This window comes from Neofelis nebulosa, chromosome 12, assembly GCF_028018385.1.
Source record: "Neofelis nebulosa isolate mNeoNeb1 chromosome 12, mNeoNeb1.pri, whole genome shotgun sequence".
Lineage (NCBI taxonomy): Eukaryota > Metazoa > Chordata > Mammalia > Carnivora > Felidae > Neofelis > Neofelis nebulosa.
This window is the reverse complement of record NC_080793.1, coordinates 94,824,733-94,852,540: the sequence shown is the minus strand read 5'-3', so window position 1 is coordinate 94,852,540 and position 27,808 is coordinate 94,824,733. Positions and strand designations below refer to the sequence as shown.

Here is a 27,808-nt window from a genome sequence, read left to right as displayed (position 1 = left end):
ATATTTTATGAAACTTTATGGTTTACAAATCATTTTCACATACTTTGTTTTTGTAACTGATGTATAGTCGACATACACTGTTATATTAGTTTCTGCTGATTGGACAAGTCTTTACAGCACTCAGTGTTCAGTGTGGTAAACATACTCGTCATCTGTCATCACATGTTACTGCAGTATCATTGACTATATTCCCTGTGACTTACTTATGTTATAACTGGAAGTTTGCACCCTTAATCCCCCCACCCACGTCTCCTCTGGCAACCACTAGTTTGTTCTTTGTATTTAAGTCTGTTTGTGCTTTTGTTTGTTGGTTTGTTTTGTTTCTTAAATTCCACATATAAGTAGTCATGTAGTATTTACCTTTCTCTAACTCATTTCACTTAGCATCATACCTTCAGGGTATATTCATATTGTCACTAATTGCACGCTTTCGTTCTTTTTTATGGCTTAGTAGTATTCATCTGAGTAGTATTCAGCCATAAAAAAGGTGTATACACCACATCTTCTTTAGCTGTTCATCTGTGGATGGACACTTGGACTGCTTCTGTATCGTGGTTATTGTAAGTAATGCTGCAGTAAATGTATGGGTGCATCTATCTTTACAAATTAGGGTTTTCATCTTCTTTGGGTAAACAACCAGTAGTGGAGCTAACTGGTTCGTACGGTATTTCTGTTTTTAATTTTGAGGGACCTCTGTACTGTTCTCCACACTGGCTCCATGAATTTACATCCCCTCCAACAGTGCATGAAGGCTCCTTTTTCTCCACATCCTCCTCCACACTTATTATTTCTTGTCTTCTTCATCTTAGCCATTTGGGCAAGTGGGAAGTGATACCTCATTGTGGTTTTGATTTGTATTTCCCTGATGATGAGTGATGTTGAGCATCTTTTTATGTGTCTGTTGGCATCTGAATGTCCTCTTTGGAAAAATGTCTCTTCAGACTCTTGCCCTTTTTTAAATCAGAAGTTTGCTTTTTTCGTGTTGAGTTGTATAAGTTCCTTATATATTTTGGATACTAACCCTTTATCGGATATGTCATTTGCACATCTCTCCTCCTGTTCAATAGGTTGTCTTTTAGTTTTGTTAATGCCTTCCTTCGCTGTGCAAATGCTTTTTATTTTGGTGTAGTCCCAGTAGTTTATTTTTGTTCTTGTTTCCATGGCCTGGGGAGACATATCCATAAATATGTTGCTATGGCCAATGTTCAAGAGATTATTTGTCTATGTTTTCTTTTAGTTTTATGGTTTCGGGTCTGACATTTAGGTTGTTAATCTATTTTGAGTTTATTTTTGTGTATGGTGTAACAAACTGGTCCAGATTCTTTCTTTTGCATGTTGCTGTTCAGTTTTCCCGGTACCGGTACCATTTATCGAAGAGACTGTCTTTTCCCCATTGTATATTCTTGCCTCCTTTGTAGTAGACTGATTGACCTATAAATATGGGTTTATTTCTGAGCTCTCTATTCTCTTCTATTGATCTATGAGTTTTGTGCTAGAACAATACTATTTTGATCTCTACAGCTTTGTGTAGTTTACCTTGAAATCTGGTGTTGTGGTACCTGCAGCTTTTTTCTTTCTCAAGATTACTTTGGCTATTCATGGTCTTCTGTGGTTCCATACAAATTTTAGTATTATTTTTTCTCATTCCTTGAAAATTCACATACATTTTGTCATTCAATCTCATGGCAACATAACTGATCAGTATTGTCACCACTGCCCTTTGCAGATGAGGAGACTGGCTCAAAGAGATATTGACTTGCCAGAGCTATAAATGGAGCTGGATTTCTGGGTTTGTTCTTCCAACTCAAACTCTGTATTCCTGGGCTCATCCTGTTATGTCACTACTGGTGGTTAACTTTTATTATCTTAATCACACTTGGATCTTATCCCTACAGCTTTATAAACAAAACTAACTGTTTGCTTTAGGTTTCCAAATTTGGGTCAGAGTTTAGAAATTAAGTAAATTTCCTATAAAGCATTATTCTCAACCAGCTGCAATTTGACACTGGCGTCTCCTGGGTAGAGACTTTCCACACCCCCCACCCCCTACCAGTACAGTCCAGCCCAGGATGCCAGCAGTGCCAAAGTTGGAGACCCTCACTAGGAAAAACAAGACCTATTTGCCCATTCCTGACCTGGATTTTCAAACCCTCCACCCCATCTTAACATACATGTAATATTTTTCTGCTACCCTCAAAATTACTTAAAATCTAGTTTTGGGGGTGATTTAAGATAAAGCATTATCTTTCATAACAGGCATAATTTGGAGTATTTCAGTAATGTTACTATGAAAAAGCATTAATACTGTGCCAAAAGTGTCATATATAAATTAGAGTTTTCTGAAAAATAGTTTATGTTACTGGGCAGGAGGAGAAAAATTAAACCAAAGCACAAATATTTTACTTCAAGCCAATATTTTAATTTTTTTTATTTTCTAGTTTTGCCTATGTTGAATGTGAATAAAAAATAGATAAAGGATTCTTTTATGCAGAGCTTTTAGTTCCTTTTGTGTTTTGTTTACTATTCTGCCTGTTCATTTATACCAGCTGTGTTTTCAGAGTTGTTCAGTTTGTCATATTTGAGTAGACAGTTTTTATAGAATGGACAGTACCCATCTAGGCTCTTCCAACTGAGGTCTTAGAAGGGACATCTTGAAAGTACTCCTTACATACAAGGTGACATTGTCATATAACGCAACAATCGACATATTGTTGAAAGCTTATAACAACTGAGATAATAAACAATGTGAATTACAGATTTATGTAAACACTTTGCTTTTTCGTAGAGGTTTTATAATGCGGTAATAATCATTAATTTTAAAAAGCATGTGCTGTAGTCTGAAACCAGATGTTATGAATAGCATCTGTCAAGTTGATAATAAACACTAAAGGCTTTATTATAAGGAGTTAGTTTAAACATATAGACAGTAAGCCTCTAAAATATGGGAATTTGAATAAGATTATATAAAGCCATACTTCAGCATTAATAGAAACATTACAGTACCACCCAAGTTATTAAAGACAGTTTAAGAATAGTATAATGTGCCCTCCATGAAGCCATTCTTGTCAATTTTGGTTTGCTAACAGCAAATGAAAGAGCACAGATTTTGCTAAGTCAAGCATTCCATTTACAGTACAGTTCTTTTTAAAATGCACTTGATAACAAAGTGTTAAATACTGATTGTATTATTTTTTTGTTACTGAGAAAAGAATGTTCAAGCATGAGATTTATGCAGAATCATTTGTGTACAGAAGGAAACTGCAGTACGTGCTTGTTTTTCTTGATCCTCATGGAGCAACAGTTTTGCAAAATTCTGTTGAAATTTTTTGTCATAAAGTAAGTCAGGGGACTTACCATGTAGGAATAGATTTTTGCTGATTTGCATAATACCACCATTTTTAACAGAGTTCAAGTATTCCAAATGTATTAATTTCTAAATTTTATATTAAATGGATATTACTAATTACTACTTTCTGAAGTTCCCGAGCTGCACGCTCATTCTGCCTGCAACACAGCGAAAAGCCGCGGGCTGCACTTCCCAGTACCTCACCGGGTTGTTGAACAGGCTTATCGCACTGTATAAAGATTTCTTCATCTTCGGTACTGTTGGGCAGAAGTCATTCACTCCCACTTTTGTAATTGAATTAGAGTGAAGAAAGATTATCTGTGGCAGTAGGAGAAAGAATGGGTTAAAAGTACATAATAAATGTAAAAAGAAAATGTTCTTTTTATAGTCCACATTTGTTCATGGCTTTATTTGTCCATTTATTTTATACTGATTTGACTGTATTTCATTAAAATATATGTACTTGTCTGTTTATGCCTGTTAAATACTTATTGTATCAACACAGTTTGGAGGCTGCCTGCCGTGGCCCAGAGCACAAACGCCCCACCCCCACCCCCGCCCTTCGGCACATAGCAGTGCATGTGCGCTGCAGTGCCATATTTACAACTCTGGGTTTGCAAAAAAAGTATTAGATGAGCAGAAGAATAGAATTCTCCTACGGTTAGGCCTGCAATGTGAATATGAATTGTTAGCTAGCATTCTCTGTGATCAAGGCAGAGAAGTGTAGAGCTGCTCTTTTTGTAAGTTGTTTTATAGAAAAATAATGTCTGTCGACAGCTCGTATACATATCTGTATACAGCATCAACATTTGAATCTTTAAATTATTATTCAGAAAGAATGGACAGTATAGGAAGTTCTCTGCATTCCCTTTAATAGCCCTTTAAATTCTTCCTTGGTATTTTTGGGAGCTGAGATTTCTGAGAAGTAAAAGCATTCTACTGACAGTATGTTGGCATATGAAAAAGTAGAAGCCTTTTTAGCCACAGCTAAGGTAGTGGTTCTGGCTGTCGTTACATTTGCCTTTACATTTTGGTGAGACTGATCTGAGCCAGTCATGAGCACTTGAGACATTGTTAAAAAGCTTTAAGTTTGGTGTTGGAGCCCCCTGTGCCCTCTATCTGTCTTGGGATGTTGTGACAGGTGCTTTGTGTGGTTCATGCATGTTTCCCAGCAGCTCAGGGTCAGTGCAAGGTACAGATTTCTGCAGCATTGACCTCACTGGGAATGAGAAACAGTGCTGGAAATGGACGTGTTTGCTTTGTGAACGTTGGCTGAATTGTACCCTTCTGACTTGTGTTCTTCTTTATAATTCTGTTTTTTGTGTTCTAATTCTATTCATTAAAAAAAAAAACGCTAGCAAGACTATAGGTAGGTTTAAAAGCAGACAGAAGCTGGAATCAGAGTAAATTCTGGTGGAATAAAGAACGCAAATTGGGGATAACTTGAGAAAGGAAAAGACTCAGGTTGTACTCACTGGTTAGACATTTAAATACAGCATTTGAAAAATTCAGAGTAAAAGTCAACCTTGAGATGAACACCTGTCTCTAACCACATCCATTTTGATGGCTTTTATCTCAATGGAGTGTAGTGAACAAAACTTCTTTAAAGATAAATCGGGAAGAAATCTAGAAGCAGCAGTGACTCAAGGCCCATTTTTTTCTCAATGTGTTTTGCTTCTTGGAAGATGAGGATGTTGTGTATCGAGGAAGGCACACGAGAAAAGTGGACTGAGGGCAGAAGGGATTAAGTAGGGATTCTTGATGGGAAGACCGTAGATGAGAATCAGGGGGATCTGTGAAACTCCTAAAAGCATGTACAAAATATTGTCTTCATTTTTTGTTCTTGGAATGATCTAAAATTTTATCAGATACTCCAAGGATTCTTGGGCCCCCTCCCACCTAGTCAAGACTTGTCAGCTTAGAACAAAAAAGTTTCTAACAATGAAGAAGAAGAAATGTGAACCCATGACGCTCCAGATACTGACTTTTGATTATGTATTGTGGCCTGAATTTTTTTAATCATACACATTGCTAATCTAACACTTGATAAATGAAAATACCTGGGACCTTGTCTCTATGCTCTTTGTGAAATGTTTCCAGAATGAAAAGATATGTGATCCTCCTTGGATTCCTGGTGACCAGTCCTGCTTTTACATAAGCATCCCCTGCCGCCCCTGAGACCTGAAAGTAGCCAGGCCAGTAACTTCACCATGGTGGCTTCAGAGGCAGGAGAGACTGCAGGTGGAAATGGCACCTGACGATATTTTAGCTAACATCTCCTTAGAAGCCCTGTCTTAGGACACCTCAGGCAACTGGACAGTCTTTGCATGTGCGCTACCCTTACTTCTGGTTTCATCTTTGCCTCAGGTCCTCACATGTTTCGCAGAAACAAAGGAAAGTACTAGTATCTACAAAACAGCAGTGGAACGTTTTACCTGGAGATATTTCAACTCCTGTAATCCTGAAGGGATTTTTTTTAGTTTGTTGTTTTCCAAGTGTATTTCTCTCACTCGTGGTATGTTAGCAAGACTTCCATTTTCAATGTCAGTGATTCTGTTGTTTCCTAGGCCCAGCCTAAAAATGGCATAAAGTGCATCAACTCTTTTATTTTTTTATTTTTTTAAACAAGTATTTATTTTTGAGAGAGAGAGAGAGACAGCGTGAGTGGGTAAGGTGCAGAGAGAGAGAGAGAGAGAGGGAGAGAGAGAGAATCTGAAGCAGGCTCCAGGCTCTGAGCTGTCAGCACAGAGCCCGACATGGGGCTGGAACCCATGAACTGTGAGATCATGACCTGAGCTGAAGTCGGATGCTTAACCGACCGAGCCACCTGGGCGCCCCAACTGTATCAACTCTTAAGCAGATCTTGTGACAGCTGAACACACCACAACTGAGTGGAAAGCATACACCTGACCTATTTGCATGTGTGTTCAGAGAAAGGTACTTCCTGGTTTCATTTAATATATGTGCTGCCGAAGCGAGCACACCTGGTTTCATTTAATAACCCGTTTCAGGGTGTAACAGCTGTCTGTGTTTTCCACTGTCACCGAAGTCTTTATCTAACCTGCATTAACAACAGGGACATTTGAGAAGTATTCTTCTCCTTCCACTTGGTGTCCCTCTTGGTTTTCCCTTCACGACAATGACAGACTTGATTAGGGCCCTTCAAGGGTTCTCCAAGGGGTCTCGCTAGTATCTCCATCATATCACTACCACTTCTGAGTTGGGGTTTAGAGGGCTTTTACCTTTGTAGGTCTTTGTATCGTTTAAAATCCTCGAGTTCCACGGTTGAAATTTTATTATAGTCTAAATGAAGCTCCAGTAAAGTTGATGGAAGTTCTAGAGATAAGAAAAGTAATAGGCATGTTAGGTCAGGCAAAACCAAGCCCCATTTATTATTTATTTACTTGTTAAGTTTCACATTGTAGACTTTGGCAGTCTTTTAGAGATCTGCTTTTTTTTTTTTTTTTTTAACTATTTATTATGGAGAATTTCAAGTATACACAAAAATAGAAGCTAGTTTTAGGAGCCAACACACTGCTGTCCAACATGAACAATTATCTCCATTTTTCCAAGATATTTTCATCTACCACATTAGCTATTTGTCATTGGCTGCCTTTATTGATTTGTTTTTCTTCATTTACTTGTTTTTTTGCTAGAGTATTTAAGATTTAAAAAAATTTTTTTAATGTTTATTTTTGAGAGAGAAAGAGCATGAGCAGGGGAAGGACAGAGAGAGAGAGATACAAAAGCTGAAGGTCTCCAGGCTCTGAGCTGTCGGCACAGAGCCCGACGCAAGGCTCAAACTCACAAACCATGAGATCATGACCTGAGCCGAAGTTGGACACTTAGCTGACTGAGCCACCCAGGCACATCTTTTTAGCTGGAGTATTTAAAATCAAATTCCATATATAATGCCATTTCACCTGTAAGGTGACATTTCACCAGATGTCTCTAACTGACAAGGTCCTCTTGTTTCCACATGGCTGTCTCATCCGTGTCACAGCTGACAGAATTAGAGCGGCTCTTTACAATCACTGAATGTTGCTTTCCCGAATGATCTCATATACGGTGTTTCACAGTTGATTTGTTCAAGTCAGGATCCAAATGTAAGTTTACAGAATGCATTTGTTTCTCCCATCTCTTAAAATTTCTTCTAATATTAAGTACATACTTCCTCCTTTTTCCCCATCCTGCATGGATTTCTTTCAGATAGTGATTTGAGATGCTCACTTGTGTATTAGACTGATGGCTTCCACATAGCATTTGTCTTAGTCGTTTAGCCCCTATTTCTCATGAGCTGGTGGTTAATCTAGAGACCGATTAGAATCAGTAGATCAGCCCTTTCTGCAAGGTCCATTATTTCATTAAGAATGGGAAAATGGTGATTTTCTGATTTTGTCATGCTTAATGCATTTATTAGGTAGGATTCTTCTCCAAAGAATTTTCCTTCGTCAATTATTTAGTCACTTTGTAATACAGTTTTTACAGAAAAGACAGCATAAATGCTTTCTTCTTTTAAGTAATAAATTGGTGTGATGCCCAGTGGTGACCAGTGAAATTTTTCTTCGTATCTTTATGAACACATGGATTTAGATCCATTGAAGTATTTATTCTCTTCCATTAGTAGTAGTTTCTGCATAAATTAGGAGGAACATCTCCAGTGTAACCTGGCACATGCCAGGTACTCTGTGAATGAATGTGGGCACCTTCTCTTCTCACCCCTGCGTGTTCGGACCCCAGCCCTCCCCAGATTAACAGAGACTGGAGCGAAAAAGATAGCAGAAAATTAAATCACACTTCATTGTATTAGGCTTCTATATATAAAGTATTATTTGTTAACCATAGGCTCTACTTAGCTAGCTAAGGAAGGCGTTCTTTTTTTCAACTCTTACTGAAACATTTCCTTCCTTTATTAGTGGTAGACTGTTGACAGTAATTGAAATATCCTTATAAATATCAGTATTCTTCCTGGCTGAATTTATGTTGATTCCAGAGTCTATTTTTGTTTTTAAAATTAATAAAACTAGAGGGCAGGAAAACAATTCTAAACTGAAGAGGGTTCTAATTTCTTGAATTCTAATTAGTTGAGCTTAATTATATTCATGGAATGACTACTCCAATATGTTAAAAAAAAAAAAAAGAGGGGGGAGGTTCTGTCTTCAGAGATTTTATGTACTTACTGAGCAAATCCATCATACATATAGAAATCACTAAAAAGGTACCATAGAGTGTTCCGGCCTATTCTAGAATATGCGGTAGCAAGTCAAAGAGGGAAATCTGTTCATGCTGAGCAGTCAGGGAAACTTTCTGGAACAGGGTTTGTAGAACTTGAGGGGACTATTCCCTTTCCTAGAGCATGGAGAAAGTGGATAACCAAAGAGAACAGTATAGCCTCTACTGGGTAAATGAGCGATGTATGAATTTGGGGGCGTAGCTCAGTGACTGTGCACAGCACTGGCATGCTTTTGTGCAGGTATACTGCAATTCCTACCCGGTGTGCAAACAGCTGTCTTCCCCTTCCATGCAGTGGTATTATGTAGCAGAATTTTCCAAGTGAACTGAGAGGAGAATATGTTTCACTCTCCTTATGTCAATTTGTCAGGTCTGGTAAGGACCCTTTGGACCTCTGCCTAACTTCATCCTGCCACAGGGCGGGGTGGGCAGGGGTGGGTAGTTATGATTGAATTACATTTCAGCAGTCAGCCTTAACACGTTAGCAAATAAATTATGAAAACAAAAAATTTATCTGGTTTTTGAATGTCATAGATATCTTGAAAGAGTAGTTATATAAGATGAGAGATTTAATTCCAATTTAAATTTCTAGAGATGTAATATGTTCCTTAAGGCTTTGGAAGAATCTTGAAAGCACTGTGAGAAGTTAAACCTTCATTTTTTTTTTTTTTTTTTTTTTTTTTTTTTTTTTTTTTTTTCAACATTTTTTATTTTATTTTTGGGACAGAGAGAGACAGAGCATGAACGGGGGAGGGGCAGAGAGAGAGGGAGACACAGAATCGGAAACAGGCTCCAGGCTCCGAGCCATCAGCCCAGAGCCTGACGCGGGGCTCGAACTCACGGACCGCGAGATCGTGACCTGGCTGAAGTCGGACGCTTAACCGACTGCGCCACCCAGGCGCCCCTAAACCTTCATTTTTAAGATACACCAACATCTGAAGAGAATTGCTGTCCAGATACTGCAGCCTAGGAGAAGCTTCTGGGGAGCGCAGCTCTGGGGGGCAGCAGCCTTCTCTCTCCTCCGCGGCCTTCCTGTCCTGCTCTCCACCTGCCCCTCGACTGTGTCTGCTTTTAGCACGTACAAGGCATTTCTGTATTTAACTTGTCAAGTGGCATGTATTTTTGTTGGTGGTATTTTTGTTGGTGTTTTAAAGATGAGAAGGTAAATAAAACATTTTAGGTTTCATGTTGAAAAACAGCCACCTTATCGAAAGCCAGATAAGGTGGTTTTTTAAATTGTGTTGTTCTGAATTAAACTGATTTTTCCTATATAAAAAAATTCTTTCCACTTTTACTTTATGATTTTTCTCCTTTGTGAAAGATCACCACTTGATTCATAAAAACAGCTTTGCTGTGTTTTTAACTTAACAGTTGATGTTCGTTTTGTTAATCTTCTGAGTCAGGTGTGCAGTAGAAACAGGTTATGAAGTGGCTGCTTTTACTGTGGATACTGAAGGACAGAGCTGTTTGAAAGGAAACTGTAGTGTTGATCTTAGGTACTGATCTTTCTGATTCAGGCAGTCATCATAAGTGAGAGCGGGCACCCTTGTCAGAGACAAGGAATGGACTCTGAGCAGGAGTCCTGAGAAAGGCGAACTTGTCCAGTTTATTGCCAGACTGGGAGCTTGCAGGGAAGCACTAGCAGGCTCTAGATGCATCTCACTTTGAGGCACTGGCTTCAGGCCACGTGGTAAAGAACAAGGTGCCCATTCTGGCAAAAGGGTTATGTCAGGACAGGGCATTCACCCGGTGCCTCACACCACCCTCTGACCTCTCTGTTCACTGGCCCGTTAATCTGCACAGCACCCTAGTGAAGAATGGGGTACAGGGTGCATACATACCCCTGCCAGAGCCAGCATCTGCCCCAATCTGGCCTGAAGGCTGCACCCCGTATTACTGCTGCATGGCTGGGAAGGGTCTCCGGCCCCAAGCATCTTCCCCAACCTTCTTCTCTAGAGAATGCCCACCCCTAGCAGGTACTTCACAGAATGACAGGTATAGATGAGTAAATGTCAGGGACGAGAAGGAAAATGAAAAGTTCATTACTTCTTCATGTTTGTTCTCACTGGGGAAACAAAAGATTCTGGTTTTATACTGGTTGGGGGTGGGGGGCAGGGGGAAGCACATATGGCTCTTTGTGTGTGTGAGAAAACAGTAAATTCCATCCTACCCTGACCAAATACGCAGGTAATGAGGGTTCTGACTGCAGTGTGGTTTTGACGTTGCATACAGCTTATATCAGTACCTTTGATGGCCATTTAGAAATGACAGTGTTTTAAAAGTACTTTATCTTAAATAAATACAAACCTTTAGGAATTGAGGTCAGTTTTGCTTCTGCGATTCTGATATGGAATACTGTCACTCCTTCAAATGCCCCCGGTTCAATCCCATTATTATCGAGAGGGTTTGCACTCATTTCTGTGGGGGCAAATGACATAATTTAGCGTGCATTCATTGCGTATGAAGGAGAGCACAGTGCAGAGACAGACATCCCAAGAACATTCTGAGAAGTGTGAACTTCATCCTTTACCCTGCCTCACTCAAGGTGTTTGTTTCTGTGTCTGTCTGTTCCCTTTCTGTTCATCTCAGAGAAAGACTGCTTTGTATTATATAGCCTGAAATAGCAATATGCTTATATTATAGTAGATTAATACTAAGATAGATTTAGTATATAACAGAATTTTGCTTTGAATTACTAAGTCCGTGACTTGTTATCACTCTGTTCTCACCACGAGCATATTTTGTTAATATTACATTAGAAAAAAAAAATCCTTCATATAATTTAAAACATTTGTGTTTTCCAGTATGCATTTGTCACCTAAGCTTTTAAAATTATAAGTCAATTAGAAATTGTTACTTGATAAACAAATATAATTTTGAGGAGATGCCAGTAAGTGGGGCTGTTTGGTAAGTGCCAGCCATCTGACTGAACTGAATATGTGAATAAATGAGAATATTGATTGTGAACTCTGAATGAATATTGTGGAGGGTGGTGGTGGGGTTAGACCGTGGGTGTTAGAGGTAGGATAGGGTGGAGCTTATGATGTACAACAAAAAAGCCCTTAGCTTAGCATTCTTAAAGCAGATGATATAAATTAGATGTACATTCCAAATAATCACCGAATTAGTTTTGTGCATTGCATTTGAGTAGTTTATACAATACATTAAAAATACTACCTTTTTTTGGTGTAGGAGTAACTTTCTTATTTTTTTTAAAATACTACCTTTAAGTTAAATTTGAGGAATAGATTTTTACCAGTTAGGGTGCAGTCAGAAAACTGAAACCATACTAGGTGCTTCAAAGGGGATTCCTGAGAGCATGTGTTACAAAAGGCAGGTTTCTTTACATGATATGAATTGTGTGTTATACTTTGATTTGTAAATGGCTTATCTAGATAAAGATTATCAGATTTAAAAAAATTAATTTCAGAAATTGCCAGTCTTAAAATTATTGATAATGGTAAAGATCTCTACATTTGCATATTGCTTATAATTCCAAAATGTCCCGTTCATTTGCATAAACTTACCTAGAACATGTAAAGTATTCATTCCTTTGAATGTCTCCTTTTGTATTTTCTTAACTTTATTATCATGAATTCTGAGCTCTGCTAGCGATTTGGGAAGATTAAATGGTATTTCGCTTAGTTGATTGTGGGACAGGTACAGCCTTCTCAACTTCTTTGTAGTTAGAAAGGCTTTTGGGTGGATCTTTGTTAGCTTATTGTTGTTCAGAATCAAAGCCTAGGTAAAGCATAAAGAGTTACACCATATTGTGAAGTGGATTTGATTTACCAATTCTGCAGTGATTAGTGTGTTCATGGAAACCGATATGAATTATATCATTCATATACTTTATTAACTATGTAAACAATTCCCCCAGCCCAATCTAAGCTAAAGAAAATATTTACTACTGTGTTGGAACAGAGTGATTTTGAGGCTTTAGTTTGTCTTTCAGCAGGTGATGTGTTAATACAGTTAGCCCGCCTCCCACCATTTCCCTGCATGGAAGTGATCGATGGTATTGTATCTAAAATTCTATTCTGTCACACCAAATGCGTTTTTGTATGATTTTATCTACTTTTAAAACCTTATTTCTTTTACGTTTTCTGACGTTAACCATTTTTCCCAGACTGGAGACCTGTAGGAGCAAAGTCCTGCAAAATGTCCCCAGCATTTGGCATATCTCAGATACTGGGGAGACCCTAATGTGTCCTGAGAGATGCTTCAGCCCTTCTCTGTGCCTCAGAGGCTGCAAGCCCAGGGAGCGACAGAGCCCCCTCTTGAGTGTGGAGGGCGCCTGGCTGCTGCCCCAGGGGTGCTGGGTGCGGGAACTACTCGCCATTCCCAGGGGCATGGCAGTGGCTGGGGCTCTGTTCCCTGTGACCTTCCATCCCCCTGCTTCCTTCAGAGGGCAGCTGTAGGGTGGTTGTGCTGACGACTGCTGTAACCAAGCCCAGTCCACACCCACCTTCCTGGGGTTTCTACACTGACTTAGTATGCCTTCCTGGTGTTACTTATGTTGTGCTCCTTCCATAGCAGAAATACAAAGACTTTGGCAGCTAAACTCCCTTTATTGTTGTTTCCTGTAGGTCCTTTCCTTACCCTTCTTTCAGATACACCATCTGTTACAAACCTCACCAGAAGTTAGATTAACCCTGGGAGGAGAAGACATTGCATTTTGTTACCACGTGGTAACACGTATGTTTTCCTGTGTGCCGCCAGTTAAGTTTGTTCTCCTTCCTTTGGTTACACTAGGGTGTAGGGCAGGGCGGGGCAGCGACCTGGTGAGTACTGTCTGCTCCGGTGGGCACTTGCCGTAGGCCCCCACTGCCAGGGGTCCCAGCGGGAGCATGTGTGGGCTTGAGGGCAGCCTCCCGCTGGGACATGCATCTTCAGAGCCACCAGGAAGGAGGAGTGAGGGGTGCAGAGCGGAGTGGGTGTTTACCTGGGGCCACAGAGGCCACCCCAGCAGGGTGGACTGGCAGAGTGTCTCCAGCTACACTGTGCCTTCAGTGCTGGCTTACACACAAAGGTCCCAGAGCCCCACGTAGTATGGTTATATGTAAGGACAGGAGACAAGAAAAGGAGAGCCTTTGAGAAGCTGGACAGTGAGTCCTCATGGTAAATGAGGCTGTAATAGCTAGCTGGCAGAGGGCTGGACATGCATGCAATGATCTCACCCTCTTTCTGCTGCTGGACTGGCCTTGGGTAAGAACCAGAAAGCCAAGCAGGCAGCTAAAACACACAGAATTTGCAGAATATCTGAGAAAGCATTTTGGTTCTCTTTAAGGGTAGGTACCGTATGAGTTGATATTATAATTAAATGTCTTAAAATATGCAGCATGCCTATAATACAGGTATAAAGTGTGTGTCCTAAGAAGTGCTTTTACATTGAGCCAGTCTGGAAGCACTGGGCTGTTGGCAGCCCAGTTAATAGCTGTGTGCTGAGCACCTGACATGCATTCATTCCTCTAAATAGCCTCTCTGACTTCCATATCATTTATTACAGCCCTTTCACAGCACAGGAAGGCCATGCTTAGCCAGGCGAGCCACTGTCCCAGTGCCTGCTTCTTCTGCTGGGGCCAACGTTTGAGCCCAGGCCTGCCTGACTCCAGACACAGTGCCACGTAAAACTGACCAGACAGAAATTGAGGCCTAACACAGCTCCTGACACCTTTCAGACTCTCCTTTCCCAGTGAATAATGGGAGTACAAGTGGGCTGAGTCCCTGGGATACTCCTAAAATGCCACAAAGTTCTATGACAAATTAAATTTAAACTGTTTATGATTTTAGTATTAAATAGGACATTGGGACACCTGGGTGGCTCGCTTAGTCAGTTGAGCATCCGACTTTGGCTCAGGTCATGATTTCGTGGTTCATGGGATGAAGCCCCGCCTCAGGCTTTATGCTGACAGTGCAGAGCCTGCTTGGGATTTTCTCTCTCTCTCTTTCTCTCTGCCCCTACCTTGCTTGCACTCTCTCTCTCTCTCTCTCTCTCTCAATCTCTAAATAAATAAAGTTGAAAAAATAGGACATTAATTATTCTTGTGGTTGTGTAGCTCAATATAAAGTTGAAGAAGGGGTAGAAGCATTCATAGGCTGTATTTCCAACTTCTGAGAGTTAGTAATGGCCTTGCCATTCTCCATGAGTTCCTGTGGTCAGAAGGTGGTGGGGTAGACTAGACAGATTCTTGGTGGGGCTGTTCTCATATTTTAGTGAGGCCTCAGTTATAAGATAAATACATGCTCTTCCAATCATTCTTTTTTTTTTTTTTTTTTTTATGAAACCTTTATTATATACGGAGCTGAATCTAAGCTGTCTGCACAGCACCCTTGGAAGGGAGGGGAGCAGTCACGGCCCCGAGAGCCCACACCTGGCAGCACGGAGAGGCGTGTCTTTGCCGGGAGGCTGGCCTGGCCCCCCTCAGGGTGCCCCTCCTCGCCAGGCAGGCGTGGCTTGAGGATTGAGAGAGAGCCTAAGGAAGGAGGAATGTTCCTCGTGGTGCCTAGAACATGGCCAGCTTCCATGTCCTCACTCATCCAGCTGACAGCAACTGTGCTGGGACTCAGCTGGTCCCCTTCCACTGCCTACTAGGACGGGTCATCAGGGTCCATGCACTGACCCAAGTGTGACGAGAAGGCAGGGTGGCCTCCAAGAGGACAGGAGGAGAATAGGCCTACGTGGGTGGCCGCAAGAGAATGATGTGGCCGTGGTATCTCTACCTTCCCCTTTTAGTGGGATACTGCCCTACAGGTGACAGGCCTTGCATTTCTTTCCTCTAGCACAGCATGAGAATGTACACACGTGGCCTTGAAGGCAGCACTAGTTCATATTGGCTTGCCCCCACAGCCTGGTGCGGAAAAGGGGCCCCCACCCTAACTCCGTGCTGAGGAGAAGAGAGGACACCCCCATGGCTGTGACAGTGTGGAATCAGGCTCTTCCCGCACCAAATTCCAAATTAGATTAGAAATTTTACTTGCTACAATCTAAAGGCTCTAAGTATTAAACACAAAAATAAGAATCCTCTAAATCTTAGAAAATTAAAATATTAACAAATATTGTAAGGAAAAATTAGTTTTCATTTTTAAAGTTCTAGAAGAAAAGCCATACAAATATATATTAATCAGTTAGCTATTAGATTTATTGCATGTGCTGCTCCCAGACTTAATGGTGTCTTCCAGTAAGTCAGCAGCTTAGGGACGCACTTCCTCATACTGTATGCTGATTGCGTTCCTGTAAATCATCATCATCATCATCATCTTACTCATTTTCATGCACAGTGACTGTGATTACCTGAATAGATCATGAGCCCTGTAGGACCGTTTATTTGTAGTCTTACCTCATCACCTTTCCCCGGGCCGCTGCTTCAGTTAGCTTCACTTGAATTGAATTATTAACTAAATCTATAATTTCTCACGAGACACTGCTGAGTAACAGGGATTCTGTCATTCTTCACACACAGAAAAGTAAGACTTGTTGACACAAAACAAAATACAAGTCATCCTTCTAGCAGCAATAGATTTTCGCTTAAATATGAATATATGTTCTTACATAAAGTGAGGTGAGTCCTTTAAAATCATTTTCTTTGATTTCCTTAATTTTATTGTTTTGAAGGTCAACCATCTGAGTATCAAATGGAATGTTGCTTGGGACGGAGGACAAACCTGAGAAATAAACAAACATGTTACACACATACTGTATGCTAAAGAGGAGTTTTCTAATTTGACACCAATGCGGGTTAAAATTCATGATTACCAGTAAGAAACAGATAGCAATAACACTGCTCTTTGAAAAGTCCTGAAGACCTTTTCAAGTCACTTACTTATTTTTGCAAGGTTTCTAGCTGGGTCTAGCTGCCTCTGCTCATCTGCACAAGGAGACGTGAAGTGGAGGCACATGAGGGTGTGCCCCCATGACTGCAAGGGGTGACCACCACTGAGGGGCAGCTCCTGCCCAGGCACTTGGCTGAGAAGTATTCACACTCTGTGCCAGTTCTCAGGCTCTTGTGGTGCAGAATTGTAACCTGTGGGTTTTCATCATTTTAAGAAGCCTCAACATGTGGAAAGTTGTGCTTAGAAAATTAATTATATTATTTTCATGGGCATTATAAAAATGTTACATGTATTTCCTTTAATAATGAACTCCTCTACTTAGTTGTAAATTATTTGATTTACACAAACTTTCTCATCTGTATCTCACTGTTGATGTCTGGGTGTGTGATAGACCTTTCCGGAAACTCTCCCCCTCAGCACTGGGTCTCTCCCAGCCGTTGCTCTGGCCAGAGGCTCCCTGGGTGCCTGTCAGCCTGCGCTTCTCAGCGGGTGCGACAATAGCCTTCTTTCTGTCCTCTCAGATAAGGCACAGCTGCACTGTCTCCTTGTGTAGGTACTCAGTAAAAGACTTCAGTGTTTTTTCCCCCTCTTGAATTAAAAAACAAAGAAGAGCAGGAAATTATAAGAGCTGACGCAATGCATTTCTTCCTTTCTTTTCTTGCTTTCCCTGGATGGCTGAACCTGCCCACCCCTGCTTGTTGTCAGACAGGCCATATGGCAGTTATGCTTGATGAACATGGGGCCTTCTTGCTTTTCCCCAGCATTTACCGTCAAAATGTTCAAACATACAGATAAGTTGCAAGAATTTTACAGTGAAAACCCATATTCTCTCTCTACCATCAACATTTTACTACACTTGCTGTTCATCCATCAGTTCATCTTTTTTATGCATCTTACAGGGAGTTACAGCTGTCAGTATGCTTTTGGGGGAGCCATCCTTGCTCCTGAAGAGCAAGGGCTCAGTATCCAAACACTGAGGGTGTCAGCACTGCCCCCTGTAGCCCTCAGTACTTTCCCCTCCATGGTTGACAGTGATGACTCACACTCAGTTTGACCATAGACAGGAAGAGGCAAAGGGGGTAACTTGGTAGGTTAGCAAGGTAGCAGTTTTGTTAGGAGACGATTTGGGTCTAAGGAAATGAAGTAGAAAGTCTTGGAGGAAAGCGGTGGTGGCTCTGCCGAAAGCACCAGGTAATGTGGACTGGGATGGCCTCGCTCAGCCCACCCCTGGTGAAACTGGGAGCTCTAAACAGAAACTGATTTTCTGAGGGAGAAAGACCCTCTTCATCGTCGTGGTCACGTGGGAGAGTGAAGTGTGTACCACCTGTGTCGGACTATTACAGGTTATTCTTGGGTAAATTTTGTCTAGTAGGGTTTTTCAAAGCTAAATATATAGGAGGCTGTGCAAGGAAAACACTGTTTGCACCAGCTGGCTGTCAGAAGGTCACTGGGTTTTCTCAGCTTTTTGATGGCAGTCACTGTCCTGGGACGGAGCTGGGTGACGTCTCCTCCCAGGTCTTCACGTGGAAGCAGGTAACATTGTTCTGGAGCGAGTGTGGAGGCCGCCCCAGAGGACTGTCTGTGCTGAAGGTGAGTGCCTCCTTGGTCACTCTTAACCCAGAGCCAGCCCCACTTACATGAGCCTGTCCTGCCTGGGACGCAGTTTATAAATAACAGCAGTTTAGAAATAATGGCAGCACATTCTGTTGTTCCCTAACCCCGACCTTTCTTTGCCCCATCTGCCCTGGCTTCTGTTTCCCTTCCCGCTGCCCTTCCCTCCCCGGTGTGCTTCCAGTCAGCCGTTCTCAGGCCCTGCTTACAGGTAGTCATCTCTTCCTCACCAGAATGCCAGAGATAAACTTAAAACCCATTTTTCCTAGCCTGCATATTCCATCAAGACCTTCCCAGTGATGCTAGTCCATCATAAGCTCCTCTTTTGTGAATGCTTTTTGTTCCCCTCTCTTACGTTGTCCCGCAAATGCGTACTTTATTGAAGTCTCTGCAGTGGATTGTAAAAGTGCCGTGGCAGAGGGAAGTGAGTCTAAAGCACTCGGAGGCATCAGCTGCCCACGTACACCCTGGAAGTGGCCCTCTTGGGCCTCTAGGCCCAGAATGACAGGCGTGTGCCACACCTTAGCTTCCTGCAATGGGGCAGGTCTGAGTCTTCCCTCATCCTGGAAATAGCCCAGCACAGTAACCCCTGATGTGTATTCCCCATCACACCCTCCCCCTGAGCAGGCTCTGAGTGCAGGCCTCTATTTGAAAGCATCTTCATTGGAAGTATTTAAAAAATAAAGTACTCCGAGAATTACACATTTTTAAGACTTTGGAAAGTGATTTGGTTCAACCATTTTTCTAGACCATTCTAAACCCAAATCATTCAAAACAGAATAGAGCACTGACTTTAAAATGTCTAGATTAGAGATTTCACAAACTCTATAACCTGTTCTAGACAGGCCGTTTATTTTTTGTCATTGTAGAATGTTACTAGAAAGCACAGTATCAATCTGCTGACATCCTGAAATGAAACCACAGTGACATCCATTCTTTCTGAAGGGAATTAAAAGGAAGCATTTGTTTCAAATTTGAGAAGAGAAGGAAGTGTTCTATATATGAAATTCCCATTGCTTTTCTCTGGTTTTCTGGATTTTTAAAATAAGTGTGGATATACTTTGAGTTTGTTATATTTTCAAAAATCTTAAATGAAAAATTGCTTTATAATTAGCTAATTTTTGAAATTTCAGTGAGAACTCTCCCTATCCTTTAAATTTTGCCAGAATGACATTTTCTCGAAAACAAGTTGATGTGTGTTCTTACCTAGATCAGAGCAGTGTACAACTCTCGAGTAGCACTGGCATCCAAATGGACACGTTGGGAACAGATCGAACGGGAAGAAGGGGTTAATTGGCTCTCTTGTTGGAAAAAGAGAGTTGTCCGCATCAAGGTCACTGTCCCCTTCGTCTTCCATGTCCTTCAGCATCATGTTCTTCAGTGTCACATATGAAGGGTGAAATAAGGGCTTGGCGGAGCACAAAGCCAAGAGCACTAGGAGCACACACCCCTTCATGTCGCCTGGTGAGGGGTCAGCCTTGGACTAAGGAGACAGTGAGACTAAGTTAAAGTTTAACCAGAATCGGTTCCTGTGTCCATGCATTTCTCAGAGCAGTAAGAACACAACAGAATGGCACTCAGACCCGTTGCAAGGGTGACAGTGAATTTATAAAGTGTTTGGAAAGCAGTTTGGCAATATGCATTGGAAGTTTTAAAAATATTTTTCTTGTCTACTAATTCTACTTTTTGTAATCTAGTCTTGGGAAATAATTCTTTTTTTTTTAAGTAAGTATTTATTTATTTTGAGGGAGAGAGAAAAAAAGGGAACAAGCAAGGGAGGGACAGAGAGAGAGAGGGGGAGAGAGAGAATCCCAAGCAGGCTCAGCACTGTCAGCACAGAGCCCAACGCAGGGCTCCACTTACAAACCATGAGATCATGACCTGAGCTGAAACCAAGACCCCATTACTTAACCAACTGAGTCCTCCAGGCACCCCTCAGGAAATAATGTGCATAAAGATGTCCATCACAAAATTACATATAATAGTAAAAACGTTAAAGACCATATCAATGGTTAGAGGGAAATAATCAAAATAGGGTATATGTTTTCCCTGAAATACTTTGGAGCCCACAAAATATTTGCAAAGAAGTTTAAAAATATGGAAAATTGTAATTTTGAAATTACAAAAAAAAGCAAATATAAAAAATCAATGCATAAAGTATACTTACAAACACTCAAACAAAAACCTAGCACAAATATAGCTAACTGATGATAATCCTGGGTGGTGGAACTATGACTGATGTGTCTTTTTTTTTTTAATTTTATAATTGCCAATAAGTACTACTATTATACTTAGGAAACTAATAAATGCTTTTAAAAACAAAATCATACCCGACTCCCTATTCCCCAAATCCTTCCATTGCCTTAATATCTGTGTCCCTTTCAAAGCAAAGCCCGCGTGCCCCCTTGGCATCACATCTGGAAGTCTTCTGTAACTGATCCCCACCCGCCGCCAGCCTCACTCTTAGACTTGGTCACTGTTTCCACAGTGTCACTTGGATTTCTTCCTTCTAATCTGTTCCATTGTCCAATACCTGATCCAGAGCATCTGAGGGCCAGACTTTCTTACTCTTTCTCATCTTTCCACGGAGTTCTGTTTGTTTTCAGTTGTAATTTTTAAAGCCCACACAAAACTGGAATGAATAAGAACCTTCTGAGAATAGATTTGTTGTCCTCTTACGGCAGATTTTCACACAGGCATGTTTACATACCACATATGTACATACATGTTACATATCATGGTTTCTTAACTGTGTGATCCTTGTGAAGCATCCATTCTTTGTAATTTTCAAAAATGGAAAGCATTATGAAATTATCTAAAACAGACTAATGGCAGTCTTCCCTTGGGGTGTGCAGTTGGCTGCATACAGTTGGTGAGGCTGTGTTGGCCATCCCAGGATATCCCTCAGCCCGGTCCCCAGGAGTGCAGCCAGCCTGTGATAGCTGCACAGGACTCCCAGAGTCTGTCACAGGTGGTCCAGCCTCAGGAGGACCCAGTCCCCCAAATCCTTGAGTCACACCAGCTGCTTCCAGTTTCTCAGAACCCAGAAATCAGCTTTAACCTCTCCGTGTGGCCTTGCTCTTTTGGACTTAGGCATCAGAAATGAATTAATTATCTTAATGAAAATATTCATTTATATGTGGTATGTCTTTTAATCACCAAAGGAAGGTGAAAAAAAAAATCCATCATCAGTTATTAACCTGATAATTAACATTACTTAAATCTTAGAAATGTAAATGGCAACATGAACATCTTGTCCACTGGGTAGCTGGACATCACTAACCAGATACATGAGATTTCTCTGTGATAACCCACACTGGATTACGTTAAGGATAGGATATACACATTTTTAATTTTAATAATTCACTTCAGAGCCAGCCCTGGCCTCCCACCTCCTCCCTGCCTTACAAAGTGGTCAATTCAGTTTACTCTAGACACGTCCTTCACCTTAACTAAGAGGGGTGGGAGGCACAGAGAGCGTCTGTGGCCTCCGAAAGAATTAGGCCCAAGTTACAGCTCACGTGTCCCAGCCTGTTGTCTGCATTTTCTGCTGCAGCCCATGAGGGAACACGCTCTTTCATCCTGCATTCTGGTGGCCTTACAGGCACACTGTCATCTCCTCTTCTCCAGCCAGTCTACACATTGCTGCTGACATACATCTGCACAGGAAGGGGTACACACACAGCCTGGACTGAGGGGGCATGGGAGGGGGTGGTCGTGTGGTCAGATTCATATGGGCAGGGACCCTGTGCTGGCAGCATGAGGCCCAGCAGCGTCTGTCAGCTGGCTCAGGGACAGGCAGGTTCCCATTCTGTGTCCAGTCACCCAGGAATCCTGGCGTGGGTGCCTGATAAGTTCAACTGGGCTTCATTTCCACTGTCACTTTGTCTCTGGCACATTGTTTCTGCTTTCCAGCTGCCTGCCCAACTTTGATTCCCTATCCTTCTGTGGGGCTCCTGGCTCCTGAATACTTGGTTCCCAGCTTTGTGTTGACCTTCTGAAGCTCCCTTTCCCTAGCTCATTCAGCCCTGGGTGGGTCCTTAGCCAAACCAAAGCTTGTCCCTGGTACCAATTTACTCTTTAACATTGCTCTGCATTGTAGCTTTGCCTTCTGTGTCCATAGCTGCCCCTCTTGAGTTAAATGCCATTTGCAGTCCTAAATTCTGCCTTCGTTTGAGGTTGCTGCAGTTTTTCAGTGGGCATTTTATCAGGGACCTGTTGTGTACCAGGCACAGTATTAGGATGCAGAATCTGTGAAGTAGAGGCTCTTCTGTCCCTCGTTTCCCTCCTTAAAAAATAAAACCATGGCCCCCAATCTGCTGCTCTCAACCAAGCATGGGCGTGTTATAAAAGCCAATGCCAGAATGTCAGGGGCATTCATAGAAACACTGAACCATAAATGCCTGTCAGTAAACAGAACTGAACCGCAAATAGGCAGCGCCAACCGTGTGCACCATGGCCGGCACTCTGGAGAGATCTCCAGGTGTGTGGTCCCCAGATTCGTAAAGGAAAATTCTTCACCAGAAGTCTGTTTACTCCTCATATCCTTAGTTTACTGTTTGAGACCAATAAATATAAAACCATCTGTAAAATATACACATGTGGAAAAAAGATTAAAATAGAATACGCAAAACTAGTAAGAGAAAGAGTGGGCTATTGAGTGAAGGATTGTTTTACTCTCTCTGGGGGTGTAATTTTTAAGTTATTTAAATATCAGGCTCTGGTCCTCCATATACTTTTGCCTTTTCCCACCACTTCTGTAGCAAAAGTCAAACAGCAGTGTCCACATGGGAAATCTTTTGGGGCCATGGTTTCCTGAGGCCAACTCCCCCTTCACTCCTGCTACTTCCTGCTGCAGTCCTGCTGCCCCCTGACCTAGGTGAGCCCAGGAGCCAGGTGGAGGCAGGGACCAGGTGTGACTGGTGTTAAGGGACAGCACTGTGAGGAGCAGAGCTGGGAGGACTTCGAGGGCCACGCACAAGTGAAGGGGAAGAGGACACCAGGCATCAGGGCTGCAGACCAGCCCACCTGGGGGTCAGGAGGCACACCAGCCAGTATTCCCCCTTTCTCTCTCCTTGTCTCGGAGGAGGTGGGCCCTCTGGCTGCTGGCTGATGGAGCAGCACCCCCTTGTACCTGCCTCCTTGGGGTCCTTCTCCTGCAAGTGAGGGAAGAGACTTGTGGAGGCAAGGAATGTCATCTGGGTGGACCACCTCCCTGTGTTGGAGCTTCCCCAGAACATTCTGGGTCGGTTAGCGTGTCCAGAACATTCTGGGTCGGTTAGCGTGTCCACTCTCTGCTTGCATGACTCCAGGGAGACGACTCAGGAAACGTACTCCTCGAGAGGCATCGGCTCCACTGCTGTCCATCTGTGCTTCATAGGAAATTCTCTGTATTGAGACCAAAAGTGCCTTCTGGCATATTCTTCTCTCTCTGCTACTTCTGACTTCTGTTAGCCATGTAAAACTAATGTGATCTTTTTGCATTCTTTTATCCTGTTTCCTTCTTTAGAAAGAGAAGTCAGGCAAGCCTTGGTTCTGTGATTCCTTTATCTGAGGTGATAAAGCCACGGTAAAGTACAAGTGATTATAGACCCCAAACCTTGCCCCATTCTAGCCGACCAGTTTCTTACCCACAGAAAAATACTGGCATGTGCAGGAGGGAACTCTGTATAGCAAGCAGTGTTTTTCCCTATTATTCAGAAAGAATATAGAGAATATTATTTCTTATTTAAAATAATGTGACTTTGCCTTATTTTAAAAATCTGGAGTTTATTCATATTTAGGCTTAAGCTCTTATTTGATTAGTGTGGGCAATGATTAGATTGTGCTATTTTTAAAACTTTTTAAGATGTTTGTGTCTTGTTCTTAGGAAGACTCAGTATTTCCCCAGTTTAGACCAGTTTTGCCAGAGTTTCTTACTCATGGAAAGCTTTGGACTTTGGTTTCAAGTTTCTTCTAATCAGAATAATATCTGGAATACTACTTCAGTGCTACTGCTGTTATTAATAAACCACGGCACGTTGGAGCCAGGAGAGGCCTGGGAGGCTTTCTTTGCTCCCACTGCTCGGCCCCTCCACACAGGCCTGAATCCCACAGTGACTTCCAGACAGTAACCAGACTCTCCTTGGAGAGGACGGGGCAGGCGGTTTGGCCAAGTTCTCAGGACTGGAAATGGAGCTAAGAAGTGTCTTTCTGAATTTGCATAAACTCCTATTTTCCACTTAAATGTTCCACAAACTTAGAACGGAAAATTTGTCTAAGTGAAATGGTATTTCCTCTGACACTATTATTAGGAAAATAAGCCACTATGCTTTTAAATCCCATGCTTAAAGGTCTGCTTGGCAGCCGTCCCCCTTGGCTGACATGTCCCTATCCGCTCACAAATGCTGGTAGTAGTTTTCAGTGTGTAAATGTGACAGGACGTGCTCCGTGTGTCCACAGAAGGCATCCAAGCTAAATCCAGGTACAGTCAAAGCTCAGCCCTGAAAGTAAACGTCCAAACATGCATTTGGAAACTTACCCACAATACCTTTTGGGAAGGAAACTGACGCTTTTAAAGACCACACTGCCTTTAAAGAAATAGGCTTTACTGTAGAAGTATAAATCACATCTGATAAAGAAGTTGCTGGCCTCTTTTCCTTTTATACCAGTTTTTGTCCTTCACCAGTTTTTCAGGGCATCTTAAGAAACAAAGAACTCCTGCCTCTTTATTTTCTACTCTCTCTTACGGTGCCTAAAGACTTGTGCTTGTAAAGTTAATCTATTTTGTCTCGAACCTCAGGTCAGGTACCCAGATTTTCTTTTTTAGTTAGTAGCTAGTGGTAACGGAAGACTCCTTTCCACCACACTGTATTGCGAAATACCGAAAACAAAAACATCAACATGCTTTCACATGTGTGTGGGCTTATGATTTCTTTGTATTTCCTTTTTTTTCTTTTTAAACAACTCAGTGATTCTTAGTGGGACTGAAAAGAACAGCACTTTGTTTTTAGAGAGATCTAGACCCCTCGGGTTTCTTTGTGACTTAATCCTACACCATGTGTCCACTGCTGTCGCTGCCACACCTCTGAGCACATGAACAAGGAGGAACGCTGTGCTGCTGAGATTAGGAGGAAGCAGAGTATCAAGTACTCTGTTTAATCTTTTTAAATCTAAGATTCAGTTAAAAATTTACTTTGGGAGGGGACAAAGGAAATCTTTATTTTAAATTCTGATTGGAGTTTTGTGAAAAGAAAACTGATCTCTCATATTGGATATAGACCTAGTTGAAGTATTGCTGATAAATATTCTTTCTTGGAATTATTATGGATTTCCATGTTAACTGTCCAGTGCCATCTCATTACATAAGAATAAGGAAGACATTCATCAAGGGAAAATATGAATAATTCAAATGTGTGACATTTGAATAATTCATACATTTTGAAAACACATTAGAAAATAACAGTTTTAATATTTACTGTTTCATTTAATGTATTTGTGATATCCCCAGACTTCATATCATTAATTATTTTAAGGTAATGTTATTTTCCTAAGTTCTTTAAATGATATTTAAAATCAGCTATGTTAAACATATGGTAAAGCATAATAACAGGTTTTCATTTAACTGTAAAAGTCACAATTACATGAGAATAAATCCATTCTATATAAAACTTAAAGGCTAGAGTAATTTTAGGGTATGTATTTAAGTGCTGATTTTTAAGGAATTATGCAGATACAGTTTATCATTTAATGTACAAGCATTTATGCTAATAACACTAATGTACCCTTTATATCAACTACAAAATAATAGTACCCTGTCCATGAAAGAAAGACTTGGAAACATACCTTGTAAACAGAGAGTCAGCCTCTTGAGAGAAGTTCCCACCGTGTACTGCTTCTCCGGAATGCCCCTGCTCTCAGGTGCTGTTTGAGGAGAAGAGATGAGAAGGTGTTACGTTCAAAAGAAAAACGCCTTCGCTGGAGCCTGATGTGGCGGCACCCTGGGTGACACTGGAGTAAGCTGCCTCCACAGATTAGCCCATGTTAGGACTGAGGGGCGAGATTAAAACTTGTTACTGCTCATGTGTTTTCCATCACTGTTTGTACCGGAGCCAAGACTTCTAGCTAAACCCTAGACGTCTACTGGAAGATTCTGAAGAAAAAAAAAAAGAGAGTTTAATAATGCATGGCTGCTGGCCATTCAAAGTGCAGTCAAAGTCATTCAAGAAATACCTGCTCTGAAAATATACTTTTTGAAATTCTTAAATGAACGAATACTGACACAAATTTAAAAATCGCTCACCCTATATAGACTAGCACAATCGTTCCCGGCTTGGGTAAAAAAGCACCCACGTGACTGTAGGGTCAGCCCCAAGTCCAGGTATACCTGAGAAAGGAGCCTGGCTGCTGTGCTCTGCTGGTGGCTGAAGCCCTCGCATCAGGGTTACCGGTCAGGGTTTCCCTCGGAAGCTTCCGGCCCTGCCACAGGGACACGGGGTGACGCGGCGCAGACCGACCCACGGACCCACCAGCCGTCACCACGCAGCTTCCGGGACACGTGGGAGCAGGAGGGCAGCCTCCCCTGAGAAGAACGGCATCGTTGGCACACCGTTACCTCTCACCCCTGCGACAGCGTCCGGCTCCCACGGCGGCTAGGGCCTCTTCCTTCCGGGGAGGACGCGTCTCTGTCTGCGGGAAAGACCCACCGGGCCCGGCGCTGGCTGGGCTGCCGGGAGCATCCCGGCACGTGGACGCGCGCAGTGCCTCCCGCGGGCACGTCCCCCGGGGAGGTGGCTCCTGGGACCGTGAGGCAGCCGGGCCGTGCCGGCGCGCGGGGTCTGTGAGCAGCGGGCCCCACGTGCGGGCGTCTGCCGCGTGTGGCTCAAGCGCGCGGCCGCACAGGGACGGGGAGGGGGGGGGGAAGCCGACGACGGCGTTTGTTCTCCCGAGTCCGGGGCAGCGGCTCCACGCGGGAAGCCCCTGGGCACGGCGGTTGGTCCCGCGCGCTGTCTTGTCTCGTTCTGCAGCTGCAACGGGTGTGCGACTGGACACTCGCGTCGGTCCCGTCGCACACGTGGAGCCCCGAGGCTTCCTCAGACGACGCCGCTCACTCTCGGGGCCGGCTTTCCTCCCCTCGCGCGGGGTTTTCGAGGTCCAGCCGGCTCGCCGTAGTTCCGGATCGTGCGGTGGTCGACGTGTGAACGTGCCACCCGCCGCAGGTCACGGGACGTTCAAGGGCGGCGCACCGAAGAACGGGGAGTGGCCGAAATCTGTCGTGTGAAGCTCGTGTGTACATGTTTTGCGTGGAACTGCTGTACTCACACTCACGAGGTTTCCTCCGCCCGTGTCCACACGAGGGCCCCGGCCCTGCCTCCTCTCGAGAGAGCGGAGCGCTCCCTGCAGCGCCGCTCGTCTAACGGTGCAGTAGCGCCTCTCCCTCTTGTCCCCACCGCGGGCCGGGCCCTTTCTTCCTCCAGCACCTCACTTTCATCTTCCGTCCAAGGGCCCGGGAGTGGTGCCGGGGACCAATGTCCCTGGTCCTGCAGACGCTGCCCCCACCTGGAAGGAGGCCCGCAGACACCGTGTGGGAAGGAGCTGCGGAGCCTCTCCACGGCCTTGCTGGCCGTCGCTCCAGATACAGCAGTGGGCCTCCTCTGCCCCACGGCGTCGTGAGGAGGGAGCCCGCCGCTTGGGGTCCTGTACGGTCCTATGCAGGGGACCTCCTGTTTTTCTGCACTTTTGTTCGTTATCTTTAAAAAGAAATTTTAACGTTTATTTATTTTTGAGAGAGAAAGGCAATGTGAGCGG

At 42.9% G+C, this 27,808-nt stretch overlaps 2 protein-coding genes across 8 annotated transcripts in view; one reads left to right on the top strand and one right to left on the bottom strand.

Moving 5' to 3' along the window:
- Nucleotides 1–27,808, top strand: part of CENPP (centromere protein P) — a 232,621-nt gene that overhangs the window by 114,644 nt on the left and 90,169 nt on the right. The window lies entirely within an intron of this gene.
- ASPN (asporin) lies at nt 2,872–26,486 on the bottom strand. 2 transcript variants are annotated; one of them, XM_058695979.1, is made up of 9 exons: nt 26,388–26,481; nt 25,847–25,924; nt 19,229–19,505; nt 16,131–16,243; nt 12,106–12,319; nt 10,886–10,996; nt 6,589–6,682; nt 5,782–5,920; nt 2,872–3,664 (listed from the first exon to the last, which is right to left on the bottom strand). In XM_058695979.1, exons 3-9 carry the CDS (start codon nt 19,476–19,478, stop codon nt 3,467–3,469), a joined length of 1,119 nt encoding a protein of 372 aa, XP_058551962.1. In that variant the 5' UTR covers nt 19,479–19,505; nt 25,847–25,924; nt 26,388–26,481; the 3' UTR covers nt 2,872–3,466. The 2 variants fall into 2 exon arrangements, with proteins under 2 accessions (XP_058551962.1, XP_058551963.1); XM_058695980.1 differs by lacking the exon at nt 19,229–19,505 and having other exon boundaries at nt 26,388–26,486.

Coding starts and splice junctions, on each gene's coding strand:
- ASPN (XM_058695979.1), bottom strand. CDS start 19,478: ATGAAGGGGTGTGTGCTCCTAGTGCTCTTGGCTTTGTGCTCCGCCAAG. Junction 16,244..19,228: donor TGTACACTGCTCTGATCTAG/GTAAGAACACAC, acceptor TTTATTTCTCAG/GTTTGTCCTCCGTCCCAAGC. Junction 12,320..16,130: donor AAGGACTCACCTCACTTTAT/GTAAGAACATAT, acceptor TGCTTTACCTAG/GCTTTGATTCTGAACAACAA.